This window comes from Acanthisitta chloris, unplaced genomic scaffold (genome assembly GCF_000695815.1).
Source record: "Acanthisitta chloris isolate BGI_N310 unplaced genomic scaffold, ASM69581v1 scaffold1497, whole genome shotgun sequence".
Lineage (NCBI taxonomy): Eukaryota > Metazoa > Chordata > Aves > Passeriformes > Acanthisittidae > Acanthisitta > Acanthisitta chloris.
The window spans coordinates 19,857-40,084 of NW_008684101.1; the positions used below are offsets into that span (position 1 = coordinate 19,857).

The following is a 20,228-nucleotide window of genomic DNA, read 5'->3' on the forward strand; positions in this document are numbered from 1 at the left end:
GCTTCCAACTGCAGGTCAGTGCCAGTGCCAAAGCCCACAGCGAAGGCCATGTCTAACCACAGCAATCAAAAAGTAAAAGCTGCCTTCTGGCAAAGCCCAGGAGCAGTAATGCGATAACACATTCCTCCTGTCATCTTCAGGAAAAGTGAACCATGCTACTACTGAAATACAAACTCACATAAATAACACTATAAAAACCCCCAACATTTTCAAGTACTCCCAAGCAGGGCCTTTCCTCCCCAGATGTCGTGGTCCTATTCCCTCACAAACTGCTCCATACAAGCCAGGACAGGCAAACCTGAATCCAAATGGCACTCCCAGAGTCAGGAATATACACCTGCTAGTTTGGGAGAGAAGGAACATGTTTCTGTTCTGCTCAGCTACAGTGTTTATTCTGGGAGCATGGAGGTCACAATTAATAAAATAGGAAATAATGAACCTCTTCCAAAATAATAGCTCTGTGCAGCCCTAGGAAGGATCCTTGGCCAGCATAAACATGATGCTATAGGGGGAGCAGTGGCCAGAAGGGAGAGCTTCCCTGTTATCGTGGCTGCAATAATTGAGGGAGGTGATCTGAAACTCCCTTTGATAAAGAGCAGGAGCTCTTCCTATGCCTGATTACTGCAATGCAGCACAGCCTCAGCTCTGAGCAGATACTCCTGACAGTCTAGACATTTGGGAGCTATATGAACATCTAAGGACCAGAGCAAGTCCTTTTCACCTAAGCTTTTGCAGATTAGAAAGGGGAGATCACAGTCCCCACTGCTTCCCTTGGCTTCCTCTTTGTCCTGCTCCTTGCTAGGTGTCACACGGTGACATCACAAGCCTGGTCCCTTGGTAGGCAGTGCCAGGGCTGAGCGTGTGCTCCCCAGTGCCTGCCTGGGCTCACAGGGCTCGCCAGACACACAGCAGACACGCAGCGACTGCACCCAGCTTTCCTGTCAGACAGACCCCAGGGCTCCTACACCGACGGAGTCAGAGGAGGGTTTGCTACACAAACTGAGCCTGGATTGGGTTACGAATGCTGGCTGTTGCATGACATGGGATACAACTGGGACATTAGACAGCTATTGGAGACAGCTCTGTTGCTTCATGCCAATGAATGCTTTTGCTGCCATGTATTCTTGCGAGAGCCCAGCCCGCACCTGCCTCGCTGCAGGTTCAGGCACACTGAGAGATGATGTTAGAGTTGCAGTCTAAGGTGTGAGTGTGGTTTCTTTTGCAGGTTTCAGGCACACAGCCAGCACCAGGTGGGCTGACCAAGTCCAGGTAGTAAGGGGACTTGAGGAAACGGCGGTAAGAATCCTTTTCCATGAGGGTGAATATTTTTCTCTGAGCCTCATCAAAGCAGGACAGTGTAGGCTCCAGCATATTGTGGCTCGTCTTCTCCCGTGTGCATGAATCCAAGTTCACCTGTGGGCCAGAGGGACAGTGTAAGTACAACCTGTCCCAGAAGTGGCTGGCATGGGAAAGGAAAAATCCAAGTGTCTCTCCACCAAGTGTGCTTTATCTGTCCTTGGTGGGCAGTTGTCTGAAAGGGCTGTTTGACAACCTGTAGCCTCGGCAGAATCTGTGCAGCTGGGTACCTGTGCATCCCTGCTGCCAGAACTGTCAGAGGACACTGACACACATCACTCTGGGATGCAGCCAGCCAGGAAAGGTGAACTGCATGGGAGCAGCTGGAACACTGGGAATCACAGTCCTCTCAGGCTGTTCCCACTTGAGTGTGCAGTTGGAATGGCCACATAGTTGTGACTAAACCCACTTTCTCCAAGTGTAATTCAAAAGCAAGAAAAATGACACTATTTCCTTGCTAACTAGCAGAGAAGCAGAACCCTTCCTCTCTTGTGAAACTACCATCTCTACTTCCCTGTGCTGCTAGCCTGGTTCAGAATTCAGTGATACCTTTGCCCAAGAAATATTCTCAGCACATACCTCTTTTGTGGCCTGCACCGAGATGAACTCATCATAGATCTTTCTGGCCTTGGGGCTGAGCTTGGCTGGTGACTTGGTTTTCTTGTAGTCCTCACAACTGACCCAGAACTCGATGTTTTCCTCACTGTACTCAGATTTGAGAAAAGCACGGAAAGCAGCCAGTCCTCCTGTGGATTGTTTAGAGGAAAACCAGATCAGGTAAGAGTGTTGGTTCCTGGACAGTTGTATCTGTGAACCCCAGCAAACAGTGGTTCTGGGTTCTCCTTCCCAGAGCTGAATGAGGAGCTCCTGTGGGGCTAGGAGAGGGGACAGCTGCCTGCTGCCATGGCAGTCACTTGTGCATGCTGAGGGAAACTGGAATTCAGGCAGGCCCCGTGGGGATGTCACACATGGCTCCTCAGCTGCCTGCTCCCCCACTGTGACCTTCAGTGTCTCAGCTAGGAGAACACAAGAAACTTGCCTGTTCCCAGGAGGCCCCAAGGAGACAGACAACGTGCACCACAGAGCCCTAGGCCATGGGAACAATGTGAAGGAAACCTCAAGGGCATCAGCATAGCCCAGAATCAATGGGAAGACTAAGTCTCCCATGGGCTCAGCTGCAAATAGTATCTCCATTTTTTGGTTCTTGTTTAACCCACCATTAACTGTGTGCCCCAGTCTTGCCCTTGTCTTGCACAGAGGCTAAACCAGTTGCTTTCACAAAAGGGACAGCTGAGCAGTAGGTCAAAGCTACACTCATAATACATTGGTATTTACCCTTGCCTTGGATCTGATCAAGAGGACCCTTCACCACCCCTCCCAGAGTCTCCTGTGTGCTTCTAAGAGGCATAAAATAACATCCCATGTCCCCTCCTGGGACTGCTCCCAGCACACCCACACTGCAGACAGCATAAGAACCCTCTTTACTTACTGTCATGATGGATCAAATTTTCCAAAGAGTCTGCCCACTTTCTGACTTCCTCCTGGCTAAGCCTAAAAGGAGACAAAGGGAGAAACACAGGGAAGAATTAAGGTAACATGTCCTGCACTAATTCCTCCTACCATTCTAGAACATCCTAGGGCTCATCTAATTCCAGGAGCATACCTTGGTCTTTGGTGTCCTCTTTGGAAAGACCATTTCCTTACATCTCAGTGAGAGCAGTGATACCCCCCCTGACAGGCTGCTCTCTGTTTTCTGTGCCAACACCTCTGTGCAGCTGTGTGGACCATTGCACAAATCCAGCTCAAAGAGACAGTGATGCTGATTCTGCAATGTGTCCAGTCACATTGGGTCTGGGATGGCACTGTTCCCCTGAGCAGGAGCCTGCACATGCCCTCCCATGTGCACAAGCATATTGAATCACAGATATGTTGGTAGAAAGGGATCTCTAGTTCTACCTTCTTAATCACAGACGTGTTGGCAGAAAGGGATCTCTAGTTCTACCTTCTTCATGGAAAGGGTCTATCAACACCTGAGGACTATTGCCACACTATATTCAAACACAGGTGTTCAAGAGGAACTGGGAAGCAGCAGCAGAAACACTAATGGAGCTCAGTGAAGGAGTAAACAGCCTGCTGCAGCCAGCCTGGGCTTACCTACATGATAGAATCTGCGTGTTGGCAGAAAGGGATCTCTAGTTCTACCTTCTTCATGGAAAGGGTCTATCAACACCTGAGGACTATTGCCACACTATATTCAAACACAGGTGTTCAAGAGGAACTGGGAAGCAGCAGCAGAAACACTAATGGAGCTCAGTGAAGGAGTAAACAGCCTGCTGCAGCCAGCCTGGGCTTACCTACATGATAGAATCTGCTCTTACCTCTGGCTTGAAGATATCTTCTCCTTCTTGCCCTGGGAAGAGCTGTAGTCACAGGAGTCTGACTTCTGCAGCAAGAAGCCCAAACGGTGCTTCATGTCTTTGGCACTGAAAGAAACAAATCAAGAATGAGATGAAGATGATGCATTACACTCCCTCTTCAACCTCCTCGCTGCACAAGACCCTTCTGCATTACTCAGTGCCACAAATGCAGGTCACTGCTAGCGACTCCAGTGCTGACTTTCCACTCCTCACATAATGCACATTTCTGTTGCTAGACAAATACAACAAAGAAGCAATATTTCATGTTCAGCAGCACCATTTTCTTGCCAAGAAGGTCCTCAGCCTGGAGGCAGGGCTGGCAAAGGTGAAGAAACTGCTGTTTTCCTGCTGTTTACAGTTGAAATATTGTGATAGAAAGGCATCCCTGTGCTATATGTGTCACTTCTCCTTGAACTGATTTGCCCAGCTACCAATGTCTGGTTCTTACACCCTTACTAATCCCTTCAGGCAGGCCTTGCCATCTCCTCATGTCATCACCCAGCTACAGGAGCAGCAGGGCCATGCCAGACCACCCCACCGAACAGCTGCCCAAGACACAGAGGGAGCAGAGGAGTCCAAGGGCTTGGTGTAGGACTGTGGGGTGAGACTGAGGATGAATCAAGAGCCTCACAATGACCAGCCACACTGACTGCAAGCTGCTTCCTTGCTCCACAGCAAGCTCCTCTGAGATTAATTTTGTTCTGCCTTCCAGTGTGCTCTGGACATTCATTGCCTGACAGCAGCATCTAGATAAGCAGCTGGTATTGGCCTTGGCATCATTCCGGGTTTTCTTCCAGTTTAAGAATGAGGGGTGGGTAATTCAGTCCTATTTGCTCAGGAGTGCAAGCCCTGGCCTGCTGCAGGGTGCAATGATAGAGTAAGCATGAAATTCTTCTCCTGCTTCTCAGATCAGAGCCTGGAAAAGAGTAAGAGGCTGTGCCACAGGGCTGAGCTCCAGTAGCTTTCAGCCTCCCAGCACTGCTCTCTGCTCCAGCTGTAGCACCCTGTCAGCCATCCTGGCCATGTCTTGTCTCACTGCCTGCCCGTGCTCAGAAATGTTTCCTTAACAACTCCAGCACTTGGATGAGAGCGAAGGAAACTCACAGCTGCTTTAGAGCAGGGTGCACGTGGCCAGGGCCAACATCCAGGCTGTGTCCAGGCAGACACAGGGACTCTGTGCTGCCAGGCTCGGGCTGCCTGGCACCATCATGCTCCTTGCCCCAGGAGAAGGAGACCACTCAGGTCTGCAGGAAGGTGGCAGCAGGAGGAAACAAGACACTGCTGCTTGTAGCAAGTCCCACAGCTTTCTGGAGAGGGGGATTTTGTTGGGAATCCTGGACAGACATGGTTAAAAGATGTGAACTACTTTCCCTTGCAGTTTGTCAAATGTTCTTTTTTTTTTCAACCCCACCAAATGTTCCTGCAAATTGGCGGGGGAGGGTGTCAATATTTTTTCCTTGCATTTTTAGTATTTGTTTTCAAATCCAACCATGAGCAGAGAGATTTTTTCCCACTGATAGGAGCCAGCTGAGTCTCTGTTTGCATTTTCCCAACTCATTGCACAGCTGCTGGGAAGCAGCCTTAAGAGTGCTGCTGAGGGCATGAGCAGGCAGAAAGGCAGTGCTGCACCACCAGAGACCCATGCAAGTTTGCATGGGCTGGATGAGCAGGGATTGTGCCACCTTGCTGGGGGTCTCCAGGCCCCATAGCACCTGAAAGGGAGTAACATCCCTTCAGCAGGGCTTGTGGCCACCTTGCAGGCATAGAGACTTCTCATGCTGGGCTGTGGGGCAGGCCACACTGCCGAGGGCATGTTTGGGGGTGCACAGGCTGCCTGGTCCTGCACATCAGGGTGCAGCCAGATCCTGCACCCATGGCAGGGGTACAGCTCAGCCCATCCTGATCAGGACCACGTAACAGGGATACGATGAGCTCCACACCAGCCCCACAGTGCCCAGCAAGACACTGAGGGTACAGCCTGATTTGGCCCCTCCCCATCAGTGCACCCCCAGGGGATTCAGGCTGACCCCACACCACCAGCTGCTGCTGCATCCACATCCACAGTGCCCTGGGCTGCTCCGCATCCCTGCCCGCTGGCAGAGGGGTCTCTGGTCCTGCTAGGCTGGGTTTCTGCATTTGGGATGCATTTTGGGGAATAACCCTTAATTTTTGTCTTGTCTGCCTTGCTTCCCCCTTAAAAAATCAAGGGAAAAAATCAGCAGCAAGAGGATTCAAAGGAGTAAAGGGGTGCACAGCTTGCGGCAAAAGCAGCTGACAGGAATATCAAAATATAGCAATGCTAAGAGTTGCTTGTTTCGCTGAGCTCCCACAGCACAGTACAACATCTTTCTGCAATTCTGCTTCTAACAGGAAAAAAAAAACAACCCCAAAAGCCTATAAACAATCATTTGTATCTAATATTACAAAATAATCAGAGCCGGATCTGCCACTTCTGCTTCAGACACAAAGCACCATGCGTCAGTGTATCTCCAGGCTAACAAGACCATTACCAGATGCTCAGAAATAAACAGTACCTTTTTAAGCAAGTGGCTGGCAGAGCAGCGAGTCCCTTGCACATCTTGCTCCGAGGTCGGGTCTGTATTCCAGGAAAAACAACAATGCAGGAGGCGGCACAGGCTGCGCACGGGTCCTGCGCTGACTGCAGAATTCGGTCTGGTCTCTGAGCCAGCTGCGCTGCTTTGGCTCTATTTTATAGCCTAGCCCAGACAGCCCAGCAGCACTGGGTGACCCAGTCAGGAGTCAGCACAGCAGCAGCACCCGTCCCCTTTTTGCCCACCCAAGAGGAAGAGGCTGACGTATAAACACAGACAAAGGAGTGAGTGAGATTGAAAACCTTACCAGAGATGAAGCTTGGTGTCTGGCCGCAGAGGTGGATTCTTTCAAAAGGGTGGAAAAAGCTTCAGGGACTTTCCTCTATTGCAGGAGGTGGGAACAGTGCAGATAAAAAACTGGAGGAGATTTTCGGGGGGGGGCACAGATAGTGAAAAGCATTAGAGAATCAATTCTGAGAAGTGAGATGAGCGTTGCTGGTTCCTCTGCTCATTTCCCTGTCTATTTATAGTAACCTGGAGAAAAAAAGGGGCAAGAATTTTAAACACAAAAGGTTCCCGTAATCCCACGAATGCAGAAACCAGAGCTCTTAAGGAAAGAAGAATGTAAATTCACCAGAGAACTACCCAAGCAGATGAGACTGTCCTGTTTTATTCGAGAGTCATGTGAATATATACATTTGGTGAGGCTGAAACAAAAGCTCTGGGAGGCATATTACTAATGGAATATAAAATGTGTGTATGTCAGCACATGGATTTGAGGACAGATCATGTACACATGTGGAAAGGAATTCAGGAGGTGGGCAACACATCTGCCTTAGATATGGGTATTGCTGCAATACCTTACTTCTGCATTTGCCCCTAATCAAAAGTCAGACCTTGGGGCTCAGGAGTCCCCAAGGAAAGATGATTAATTAAAACAATAGGCATAACTGTGCCTGTCCAGAGAGGACTTTGAAGCAGTGCTGAGGGTACTTAGGGGTAAAGAATAAATCCATGAGACACCTGGCTGTGGAGGTGTTTGGTGGTGACCAGCCTGGCTCTGCTGTAGTCTCAAGGAGAACTGAATGACTTCAGCTATGCCACTTATCCTCTCCTCAGCCCTTGGATAGTGCAGAAGGCAGTATCCCCTCTGGAGAGAGAGAATTGGCTGATATTTATTGAGTTGCAGCTCAGCACAGCCTGTACCATCATTATAAAAGAGGGGAAAGCTTTGGGCAGACGGACGTGCATATGGTCTCCTGCATTTCAAGCCTTGCTCCTGCTGTGAGGTAAAGGAGCTTCTGAGCAGCAGCAGGATGGCAGCCCACGCTACCCACTGCTGCGTCCCCTCTCCCAGAGACCTTCCAATACTTTGCCCATGACCTGCAGAAGCTGCAGGATGAGCTTTTCCCTCCTGTGTCTCTAGAGCCTACAGCCAGCAGCACAGACAACCCAAATCCCATACTGCATCCTCTCAGATCATTAACTGTGCTGAAAGGCAATGTTCTAATTAACTGTAAAATGTTTCTGTAGGAACGTGACTATCCTGCTGCCAAACCTGAGGCAACGTGCCTGCAGGCCCTGCACTGTTCAGACTGAAAATCAGCTCCAGCTCAGGGCAGCATAAAACTTCAGCTGAGTGAATCCCCTTGTCTTTTTAGCATTGGTGAGCTGACAGCACTTGGATGGATCTGTAGGAAACAACTGAGCACTGGCAGAGTTGGTGCCAAAACTCTCTGATGTCTTCTGTTTGGGGAGAAAAGAAGCCAAAGGGCAGAATATGGCCATCAGGAAAAAACCTTAAATAATTAGCTAAACATTTAATTAATTTTATTTTAATCTCACAGTTGTGCAATGTTACTACTGTTCATGTGCAACTGCAGCACATTCATTCAAGCAATTCAAGAGCTTAGCTGACCAACATGGTCAAGGTGTCTACAAGCTCTAACTCTGTCCCTCACCCTGACAGCCAGAGCCTGACCACTTGGCTCAGGAAGGTCCAAAGGCTGCTTGCTAGGAACCTCTGTGCAGAACACAGAAATTCTGCAGTTTCTCTGCAAATCGTTGTGTAGCCAGACTTAGGAATGTCATGCCTCTCTATGGGTTGTAAGCACGTTCACTGTGTGGATCTAATGACACTGGAATGCTAGTGCTGTCAACATCAGGTCGCTTGCATTCAGGTTAGTTGCATTCCCCAACTTCGGTGTGAGCAGGCTGTAATCAGAAATTTCTAACACCACCATCACAACAGCCAGTCCAAGGGGCTTTGCAGTTAAGATCATCCTCCCTGAACTGGATATGCAGACTCCTGGAATTGCTGCAGTCAAAATTTCTCTTGTTCCAGTTCATTAGCACAGACTGGTTCAGTCTGGCCCTCAGACGAGGAGTTTGGGCTTGTGTACTGTTTCTCCTCTAAGCTGTGTTTCCCAGCCAGTGCAGCTTAATATCCTCTCAGCTGCTTCAGCTGGTCCCCAATCTAAAGTAGCCCTTTCCATCTCTCACCGTCACAGCCAGGCCTCTTCTCCCAGAGTACAGACTGTGCTGTGCTCGACACCAAAAAATCTCCTCCTCCTCCCTGCCGGTTAGCGGAGTGGAAGCTCATGCCACGTTTTACACCTGTTACGTCATCTCTGGCTCACATCACCTGCAGCATGGGCTGGGGATGCAAGGCTGGGGGTGGGCACTCCCTGTCTGGTCCATCCCTTGGCTGTGCAGTGCTTTGGAGGCACACAGGGGCTCACAGAAGCCATCACAATCATAAATATCTGTGCTTTCCACTGTGGCATCCCTTGTCCCCCACCCACTCATCCCTGCTGCATCCCACACCCTGCCTCCCCAAGCAGCTGGAGACAAGGCTAGGGATTGGAGCTTTCCCTCCTACCACCACTTCTAGGGAAGAACATCACACACGTGTGCTCACCCCCGTACACCAGTGTGTGTGGGATGTGTCCCTCGGCTCAGCCACAGACGAGAGGCAGGCTGTGGGAGGAGGAGGGAGCATGGGAACGCTGCTTCGCTGGTCATTGCCCAGAGCCAAGCTACTACAGGCTGTTGCCCTTCTGACAGCACAGGGCCCTCCTGCCTCAGTCCCTTCCCATCTCAGAGCAGCGTGCTGTGCAGTGTGAGTGCACAAGGAGGATGGCTGCTTTGCATCACTGGAAACCGAGAGGGCATGACATGGGAGCTGTGAGGATGTGCTGCTGGGACAGAGCCTCTCCTGCCACAGCTGCCTTCCCCAGTCCTCCTTGCAGGGGGTATGTGACCCACTCTTCCTCCTCTTCACTCATGTCTCACGAAGCCCACCAGGCACCTTGGGATTGGGCTAGCAAATGCCTGAATGCACGGGGGACAGCGGGTAGAGTACTGCTCATCTTTCCCATGGGCATCCCCTTCCCAGTACATGTCTGGCAGACAGCACTGGTGAGGAACTGGAGCAGCTCCCACACCTCTGAGAAGCACCAGCCTGGGTGGCACTGGTTCCCAAGGTCCCAGGCTGTAGAAACACTGTGCAAGCAGCTGCTCTGGTGACACTTCTCCCCAGCCCTGCTGTGGGGAGAGGGCCTGGAGCTGTGCTGAAGTCCCTGATTTGCTTCCCATGTACCTCAGCCCCAAGCACTCTGCACAAAATCCCTTCCTATGCAACTGCCCAGCATTGATTTCTTCTCCAGTACACCCATTAATGGGTAAGATTTCCTTCAAGTACTGAGGGCTGCATCTTGTCCACATAGGCATATGGTTTGAGTGAATTACGGCTAATGAGCTGGGAGCAGAGAGCTCTGGAAGGACCATTTGGGTCTGAGTTTGGATGAGTGAATTATGGCTAATGAGCTGGGAGAAGAGAGCCTTGGAAGGACCATTTGGGACTGAGTTTGCATGAGTGAACTCAGCACATGCCTGTGTCTGACACTGCATGCAGCCACGTTTCCTGTCCCAGGGCACTGACTGTGGCCTGACCTCTCTAAAAGACACATGGAGAGGCCACACTTGTCCCCATAGGGTCCCCCAGCCAGCACTGGGATTCCCAGAAGCACTGTCCCACAGCATAGTCTGAGGAAATTGTCCTTTCCCATGTCTCTGCAATGCACCGCCTGACTTCACGCGTGACCACAGCCACAGCCTCGAAACCAGCCCCCCCTGAGGCAGCCTTTGAGGAGAGAGCATCCCTTCCCAAATTAGCCCTGACGAGAGGGATGACTCACCATTCTGCCACATGGTTAATTTGCCACTCACATGGAAACCTTCTCATGTAGATGTATCTCCAGGCTGACCCAGTCAACTTTCTGCTTCTGTTGCACAAGGCAAAGATGAACTTATTTTTAAAGGCAAAGCAGCTTAGGTTTGCTGTCGTAGTTTCTTGCTGAGCCTGCTACTCTCTGAAATGATGATCTATAAACGTTACCACATTTGTTCATCACGTTCCTTAGTCCCAGTTTCACACAGTTTGTACAACCAAACACACAATCCATAAAATTTTCTCACTTTCTCAGGTGTTTCCTATTCATATGTGCACCTACAAAATCAGTGGATTTTTGCAATTTCTAAGGGCTTGGAGGTTCCTAATCATTTGGAGTGGGTGGTGGGAGTCATTGGGTTCTTGTTTGCTTCAACCCTCAATTTTTGGGCTGCCTACTTCTCCTGTTGCTACCCAGAAGAAAATATTTCATTTTGTATCAAAGGAAGAATTTTGTTCAGCCCAAACACTCCTGGTGTGGGTTTGCTAACGAAATAAGTGGGGTTTTTATTGTCTGGCTATTGTTCCTGTTTGTGGGCATCAGACCACAGAAAAAGCTATTATTTGAGTAACTTGCCTTCCAATTTCCCAAATCTCTGTCTCATCGTCCATCTTGATTAACAGCCTCTTAAACATTTCCTGCTAATCACTAAGGCAGTTTTGAATAATTCTTGACCACAAACTAAGTCAGCATATGCCTGTTTGCTGATGCTTTCTCAACACTAAAACTGCTTTGAAATGTCTCATTTTGCCACTTTTAGTCCATTTAATATGGATTTTATGACATTTTAAGCCAAATAGCAATAGCAAATCATATTCACTTATAAATCTATTTCACCACCATAACTCTCATAAAAAAACTATTAAGCTCATTAGAAAAGGTCTATTTTTCCATTAAATCACGTCAGCTGGTATCAATTATGTCACCACCTTTTCAAATGAGCCTGCTATAGTCCATATTAACAGCGCTGCACTGAGCCCTGCAGTGGCTAACAACCCTGTGACTATACAGCTCACCCTCTCTTAAAGAATCACAGAATCACAAAATCATTAATGTTGGAAAAAACCTCCAAGATCATTGAGTCCAACCTTTGACCAAACACCACCATGTCAACTAAACCATAGCACTAGGTGCCACATTCAGTCATTGCTTGAACACTTCCAGGGATGGTGACTCCACCATTTCCCTGGGCAGCCCATTCCAATGCTTAACAATCCTATCACTGAAGTAATTCTTCCTAATGTCTGACTTGAACCTTCCCTGATGCAGCCTGAGTCCATTTCCTCTTGTCCTGTTGCTAGTTGCCTGGGAGAAGAGGTCAAACCCCACTTGGGTGCAGCCTCCTTCCAGGTAGATATAGAGAGTGGTAAGGTCCTCTCTGAGCCTACTTTTCTCCAGGCTAAACACCCCCAGATCCCTCAGCTGCTCCTCATCAGACTTACTCTCTAGACACTTCATCAGCTTTGTTGCCCTTCTCTGGACATGCTCCAGCACCTCAATGCCTTTTATGAAGTGAGGGGCCCAGAACTGGACACAGTATTTCAGGTATGGCCTCACCAGTGCTGAGAACATGGATACCATCACTTCTCTTGTCCTGCTAACCACACTATTCCTGATACAGGCCAGGATGCCATTGCCCTTCTTGGCCACCTGGGCACACACTGGCTCACATTCAGTTGCTGTTGACCAGCACCCCCAGATCCATTTTTTCTGGGCAGCTTTCCAGCCACTCTGCCCTCAGCCTGTAGTGCTGCATGGGGCTGTTGTGACCCAAGGGCAGGACTTGGCACTTGGCCTTGTTGACCCTCGTACGTCTGGCGTTGGCACATTGACGCAACCCAAGCAGATCTCTCTGCAAAGCCTTCCTACCCTCCAGTAGATCAACACTCCCACCCAATTTGGTGTCATCTGTGGACTTGCTGAGGGTGCAAATCATCTGTATAGATATTAAACAGGTCTGGCCCCAATACTGAGCCTTGGGGACCCTCACCAAACCACTCTCTGGGCCCAGCCATCCAGCCAGTTTTAACCCAGCAAAGGGTGCACCTGTCCAAGTCATGGGCTGCCAGCTTCTCCAGGAGAATGCTGTGGGAACGAAACTATACCTTTCTTCCAGTCTCCTTTGATTATAAAAACGTATTTAAAAGAATCACTCTTTGACCTGAGAGCTCTTTGGTCTATTCCTCCAAGAATTTTAGTGCAAGGCAGTTGCACTTGGTTGATATAAGACTCTGTGGATCATCCCAAGGGCTACATAGCCCCAGGCAAGGACACACTCGCTGTCTTTTGCAATGGACACTGAGCTGACCCTTGCACTGTGTCCCAGCTCTGCCTTAAACTCCCTTGGAAGTCTCCCAGTGTCAGACCCCAACACTCCCATCACTGCTTCTGTCCCTGAAATGTGCCTGTGGGTGTGAGGCAGCTGTCTTTGTCCTGCCAGCTGCTCCTTCACCCACTCACCCTGGCTGAGGCACAGCATCTGAGGGCTGGGTGTTGAGCAAAGGTGGCTCTAGCAAGACACACACCACTAACTGCTCCCAGCGAACAACTTCACCCTTGAGAGCAACCAGGCCCAATTATTTTCACTCCATATATTGATCTGATGTAGCATAACATGAATTTAGCTGCTGTTGATTTAAATTCACAGTTCTGTGTTCCTTATGCCCTTCACAAGCTGTTTGCACATACTATTTGAAGCTCACTAGGAAATCCCCTATTGAGCCAGGAGCTGTGATGAGCGATGGTGGGATAGCTCAGACTGATGCCACGGGCCCATCACCCTGTTAGTTTACAGTCAGTGGTTTGTGCACACCTCTCACTTGTGGGCTGATTGCTTCACCCGAAGGTGCCCTAAGGTATAGAGGAGGAGGAGGAGGCATAAAGGGAGGCAGGAAGAGGGTTGATGCGTCAGAAATTAAGATGCCTTTATGTACAGTGTGCAACAAAGCCACTCCTCGTGCCTTCTGCACCTTAGCAACCCAGCTGTGCAGTGACTTCTGTTCCACAGCTTAAAAAAGCCCAACCTTTTATGTGACTGAGCTATATTCTGCCTAGACAAGTACTGGAGGATGTGAAGTTACAAGCTGCAAGGCTAAATCTTTCATCACTGCAGATCTAGTGGGATCTGCTGTCTTAACCTTAGAGGGACCTTTCTTCCTCCCTTCCGTCTTATCTTTCCAGTGGCAGCTGAGCAGGATTAGAACTGCCATACCACAAGGGTCCATGCCAGGGAACAAAAGCTACAGCTTTGTTCAGTAGTGCAAAGCCCAGGGGACATTTTGACTGTGGGGTCACGGCTCAGCATCTAAAGGACGTTGCTTACTGCTCTAGTCACGGTTTAGCTGTTGAATTCCCTAACCTCGCTTACAAAAGGCAGCTTAGAAGCAGCAAACATCTGTCAATGCCTGTCTCAAGGGTATGCCTGTTATTTAAAAGGTGATGTCTGACAAGTCTGTGAATGGGGTGAAAAGCATCATGATTGCAGGCTGAAGAAACACAAAAGCAAGGACAAGCAGCTGCAGCAGAGAAACAGCATCTTTTCAAAAGCACTGTGTGATGCCAGCCTGCTGCATACAATGGCTGAGGTGACTTGGAGCAGAAGGAAATGCTGTTCACGTAGCCCCATCCTGAGGGACAATTCTAAAAGATGCCAGGTATTCAACAGATCAGTCAGCCCTGATGTGAATCTAGTTTAAAACTCACAAAAAGGAAGCAAGAAGAGGAAACAGCACTGGAAATAGTTGATCCTAGCCTGAAGTTCCTTAACCTGTGCCTTGGAAGTGAACTGGACAAATGAAACGGCAAGTGACAAACATCCAATGTAGCAAAAACCGTGGAATTGCCACACGGGGAAAAAGTGACTTGCTGCAGAGGCTGATTGCAGGAATAGATGCAGTATGTTACAGACATGCAGATACTACTAGTAAACTACTAGATACTACTGAGCTCTATTTTGTCAGGACCTCTTGCTATTTAAAATTCATGTTCCAGCACAGCTGAACATCCAAGCAGACCTGAGTTTCACTGTGCCACAGACAAAGAATAAAACAAAAAAGACAGAGAAATTGCTGTGAGCAAAATCTATGGCACATGGTACACGGCTGTGCCCTGCAGCTGATGCTCATAGCATCACGCTGAGAGTGACAACATTTAATGTCTTATCATGTGGAAATTTCTGCCTCTTCAAAAAAAAGAAATAAATGCTCCGTGTTGTTACATTTCATCCTTCCGAACTTCTCAGCAGGATGCAAGTGGCTGAGATCTTACTGTCTCTTCTGAAACCATGTTTGCCAGCCTTTCTGGTACTTTGGATGCAGGCTGGATGCTAAATGCTGCAATTACTGGCTCAGCAGGTGAGACTCCTGCAAGCTGCTATCCCAAGGCACATTCGTGCTTTGGTGTTTCAGCTAGAAATAAGATCTAACACAGAATGAAAAAATATGGAGTTCTACACCTGTTTTGAATCAAGCCTGCAGTCCCCATAACTGGCTCATCTAACACAGGGTCATTTGGATCACACAAGAATCTGACCAACACCTTCTGCAGCAATCCTAAACTCTCACCCACGCAGGACTTGTGGTCCCAAAGATATAATGCAGAAAATCAAAGGAGATGCTGCTTTGGATAATCTTAGAGATGGGGCCACAAAGGTACATTATGGACCTGGACTTTCTCAGATCAAGTAGGTTCACCTCCAGGGCACTAATTCTGATCACTGGAGAGACAAGACATGCATGACACTGAAAGGAGTTGCACTGTTCAGCATTATCAAGGGATAAACTGACTGCCATGATGTACAAAGTGTTTTATATTCCGTTAGTACAGAGTGTTTTCCTTATTTTTGCATCATAGGAAATTGAAAACTCTAGTGAAGTTTGCAAATTGTGTTTTCCCCTTTTGTGAAATAGTGTTGCAGTCCCAATCAGTCCAGCTAAACCTTACCTGCCAAACCCTCACATCAGATTGCCACAGCCTAATTTCATGGGCTTGACCTACTTGGAAAGGATTGTCAGGCACAGCCCCTGATTTGTTACACAGATTTGGAAAGGCACAGCCCCTGATTTGTTACACAGATGACTAGATGCCCATAAAGACATGTCCAATATCCCATCAGCCAGCAAATACTCACTGAGCATTGCTTGCCCTCTCCCTCTGTCACTGAGACAGCCTCATGCCATGGCCACGCTGCACTGTGCATTCATCTCTGCACCATGAGACATGTCCCACCCCTTTGCTTGCCAGCAGACCCAGCTGTATTCCTGCCTTGTCCCATAAGCACCAGCATCCTGAGCTGCTTGTGGAGGCTGAGAAATAGGATGGAGCCATGCTGGCCAGGAATGGGAAAGGCTGGGGTCATGAGAGCTGGAAAGGAGAAAAATGGCCAGTGATGTAGAGAGGGGGCAGGAAGCTATGTGAGGAGAGGCCTCAGAGATGAGCCGTGGGAAGGAGGAGGACATGTCCCACTGCATCTGGACAAGGCAATCCTTGGGAACGCTGTCCAGGAACCAAAGGTCTCCAGGGGACACTCAGATGTCTCCAGAGAAAGCATGTGCATGTGCTGAGTGGCCCTGCTGCCCTGCAAAGAGGTCATGATGAGGTAAAAGCTGTGCCCCAGTGCTTTGGGACAGTGTGGTAGGATCTCTAGGGAAGCTGTGCCAGACACAGGCCTCCAACATGATCCTGCTTCTCGGCAGCATCCTAACCATCTTTACTGTAATGTTGTGCTTGAGATTCATCATGGAGAATCACTTATGTTCTGAGTAAGAGCAGCTAAAAATAGTGCTAATATAACAAGGATGAGAGATGAATTTACAAAATGGAGCAAGAAAGCCCAGAAGCCCCTCACTGTCATTATACACTCCCACAGCTTTCAGACGTGCTTTCGACAGCAAATGCTCTTGCTGTTTGTTAGGCAAAGAAGAAAATTGCCTATGACAGTGGCAGGTGCCTGGAAGGGTTCATATTGGAGTATGAAGACTCATATTTCTTTTTGCCCCCCCCTCCTTCAATATACCTCACTGCTGCTCACCTTGTAATCCTGCTTCCTTCAACCAAAATACATGGAGCTTAGCTGCCAGCAGGTGTGCAGAGCTGCTGGTAAGCCATCACATCAAACTTTTCACTGGGAGAGAACAGAATGGTCATCTGAGATCAGTATCAATGAGGCATTTTCCCTTGACAGTGACAGACGTTGACAAAAACACATATGGCTTTTTTCAGGCTCACCCTCAGGGTGCTGCAGTTTCTGCCAAGTGCAGAGGGTCTGTCCCTTCTGATGTGGGCTAGTGCATGTCCAGCTCAATCTGTGAATAAGTACTATGGATCTGTACAGATTTCAAGCACTTGTTGATGAGAGTCAAGCAGAAAGCTCAGGAGAGGAAACAGCCCAGGTTACCAAGATACCTGGTGGTCATGCTCCTTCAGATGGTGTGACAAGTAATCCTGGTTGCATGGGGATATATACACATAGAAAGAAACTTACTTGCACCTCATCAGACTAGCTTCCCAGACACCTCTCACAAGCTGCAGGAGCTGAGGTTATGCCTTATCTTAAGAAAAAAGGCATTTCCCCCTCAGAGCTCAGCCCTTTGAATGGAAAGACCAGGACAACCCCCTGCCCTAGTGCTGTCTCTCACCTGGCTTGCACACATGCTGATCCTAACCACGCTCTGCTTGGCACGCAGCTCTGCACAGACCCTGAGCAATCCCTGCCCTGCTGGGATTGCAGAGGAAGTGGCTTATTTAAACTCTCCATATTGTTCTGCAGGCTTTTGGGGGTGCTTACCTCTCTTGTTCTAACAGACAAGGGCTCCAGGGAAGATACCTTGCAGTCTGAGTTGTATTTAGAGCAACAGGTAGCTGATGCAAAACAGGCTCAAAGGTAGTTTGGAAAGATAAATTGTGTAGAGAGGCCTGGCTCACCCCTCCCGTAGTCACAATTAAAGTGTTTGATGTGTCCCTTCTCTGCACTTGATCACGTTCCTGCTGCCTCTGTGATTCATATTGTGCAACTGATTGACTTTGCAAGATATGAGAACAAAGTGTCTCCTTGCCCTGCTCCCTGATGCGTGGTAAGTGTGTTAGGCTGGAAGGCTGGAGCAGCAATCAAAACAAACCCTGTAGACTGGTTTGTCTGCTAATCACTGGTACTCAGATCCTTATTATGCTGAGGGAGTCTGTGCTACAGCAATCTAAAGGCACCATCCTGAGCATGCTTCCATCTGCAGAGGTGTTCTGATCAATGAGGTGTGAAGGAAGGAAGTCTGGAGGCACAGAGGCCAGCTGCATCCCAATCACAAAATATTAAAAAAGTCATGGAGAAAGGAGCGGGACCAAGGGCATCACCTGCTCAAGCAGTGCCCTAACCCCTGAAAGCATGGCTGAAGGTATTTCTACTGAAAGCTCAGGCTGCTCCCGCTCAAGAACTCACTGCCCTAAGGCCAGCATATTCCAGTTTAGCATCTTTAGCCTGGTGCCACATTCCCAGGGCTGGTCTGCCAAAAGGACTTCACACCACGATGCTCACACTAGGAGGGAACAGGCAGTGTCAACAGATGACACCCATATTGTATATGTTCATAGCCAAGGTACATCCATGTGACAGCGCTGAGCTTTGCAGACTTACTCCACTGCATGAACTCTGGTGCTGACAGGAGTGGGTTTGCTTCTGGTTTTCTCTGTTTTCCTGCATCCAGCTGTGGATTGCCTCTGCTTAGGAGTCCTAGATAATAGAGGCTGAATCCTGCTGTGCTATTTTACTGCTTTTAAAATTCTCTAATACATGCACACTTGCTCCAAAACTCATCAGTCCGGTACAGGAGACAGGTTGGACTCTGTCAGCAGCAGAGACCAAAGTGGGCTCAAATTAGAAATTAGCTCTCAAATCCTGCTTGTCTTTGTTCTGTATGAGTCACACAGGGTAATGTGCAGTAGAGGCTGGAAGGAAAATGGGGACAGCTCTAAAAGCAGAAGGATTTTTAATTTTTTATTTTTTTTTCCCCTCTTCAGTATCCCTTTCATATATTGCCTGGAGTTGATCATGAGAGAGCAGGGGGAAGATATGCTACCCACAGCCCAAGATCAACAGAGCCTTGCAGAAATCTTTCAGTCTAACAGCATCTGTTTGGTATCACAACAAAACCGTAATAAACCCTGAATATCAAACTGGCCCAACAGTACATGCTCAGGCATTATTATATGGGGACATGGAAGTTGTTCCCATCCAAGACTCCATCAAATTTTTATCCAGATTATCCTGTATTCTGCAGCTGCTAATGTATTTTCAGGCAACCTGTTTCAGAACTGGTGCAGCAACATGACTGTCTTAACCAGCCTTCACTGATGAAACAACTAACCCAATTATCCAGGGGTTACAATTCGGTGAAGCAAATACTTTGTTTAGCAGCAAGTACATCAGATCAGACCTGCAAGGGACTTGGATGAAGGTGCAAGGGACACCTTAATCCTTCCTTATCAGTCCATAATCCCCAAATATTCAGCCATAGAAGCATCTAGCAGCATCTAGCAGCTACAGGGCTCAGAAGCAGCAATTAGAGACTGGCAACGAGGAAAAGCATGGAGAATTATAATGCAAGCAATCCCACACAGGGAACAAAGGGAGGGAGAACTGTGTGCTATGCACAGATAGGCTGCTGAAGGTCAGTGTAGGATGAGTGGGTGAGATATGGAAGCTTTCAATCAACTACATGGCTAAGCAAAGTCTTTCCTGGGAGGTAAAAGGCCTCCAGCCTGGGACCACCATGTTCTGAGAAACAGGACTAGAACTATGCAGCCAAAAGCACAGGACAGTATGCAGAAAGCTAACTATGCCAGCTTGAAGCTGTACACAATGCCCTTCTAACCATGAACAGCACAGCCTAAACTTCTCAGATTTGAGAATTATGTGCTTCTCCTAGCCTGGACGTGTTTGTTTTCCTAGTGGCCTGTCAGGAAAAGCAATGGTATGTGAACTGCTGCAACCTCAATGCCACTCACTGGGCAGGACGTGTGGCCTTGTGACTGGGAACTTATGATGACTTGTCTGTGCTGTGATCTTACCAGAGCTTTTGGTAATGCCATAAACACATTCTTCAGTTTTACAACCAGGAATGGCATCTTAGGAACCCAGTCCTGGGAGCAGAGCTCTACATGATCAACACAGGTCATTCTTTTCATCCTCGTTCTGTTGTTTTTCCCACTCTGTTTACACACACTACAATTCAGTCTTCATTCCAACCTTGATATTTCTGTTCCAAGTCTCTTATACACATATGTATGGGATAATCATTATGCTCTGTCTCATTCAGATGCTCAGTAAGAGATTTGAAGATGAGTATTGCTCTTCAAAAAGGCTGCAGACCAGCTGGAAAGAGTCCAGATTACAGACCTATAAGGTAAGATGAAGAATGAGAGTTTGTTCAATCTAGAAGTGGGCAGACCACAGGGTAACGATACATGAAGTACCTAAATGTCACATCCATAAAAGGCTGCAGTTACAGAGAGAAAAATGATAAACTGTTAGTGTGTCCATGCTGGTTAAGGACGAGAAATGTTTGTCCTCAATTACAACAAGGACGGATTAGATTAGACAGCAGACGAGATTTTTCCAGCTCTAACTAAGATCATGAAATACTGGATTGGATCACCTGGGAAAAGACTTAAAATATCACTTA

The 20,228-nt window shown here is 48.3% G+C and overlaps 1 protein-coding gene across 4 annotated transcripts; it reads right to left on the minus strand.

The window, feature by feature from the left end:
• Positions 1–676: 676 nt before the first annotated feature.
• Positions 677–7,011, minus strand: RGS4 (regulator of G-protein signaling 4). 4 transcript variants are annotated; one of them, XM_009079164.1, is made up of 6 exons: positions 6,633–6,680; positions 6,308–6,513; positions 3,735–3,839; positions 2,846–2,907; positions 1,936–2,102; positions 677–1,413 (listed from the first exon to the last, which is right to left on the minus strand). In XM_009079164.1, exons 2-6 carry the CDS (start codon positions 6,349–6,351, stop codon positions 1,162–1,164), a joined length of 630 nt encoding a protein of 209 aa, XP_009077412.1. In that variant the 5' UTR covers positions 6,352–6,513; positions 6,633–6,680; the 3' UTR covers positions 677–1,161. The 4 variants fall into 4 exon arrangements, with proteins under 4 accessions (XP_009077412.1, XP_009077414.1, XP_009077415.1 ...); XM_009079166.1 differs by lacking the exon at positions 6,308–6,513 and adding an exon at positions 6,971–7,011 and having other exon boundaries at positions 788–1,413; positions 6,633–6,859; XM_009079167.1 differs by lacking the exon at positions 6,308–6,513 and adding an exon at positions 6,960–7,011 and having other exon boundaries at positions 788–1,413; positions 6,633–6,859.
• Positions 7,012–20,228: the final 13,217 nt, after the last annotated feature.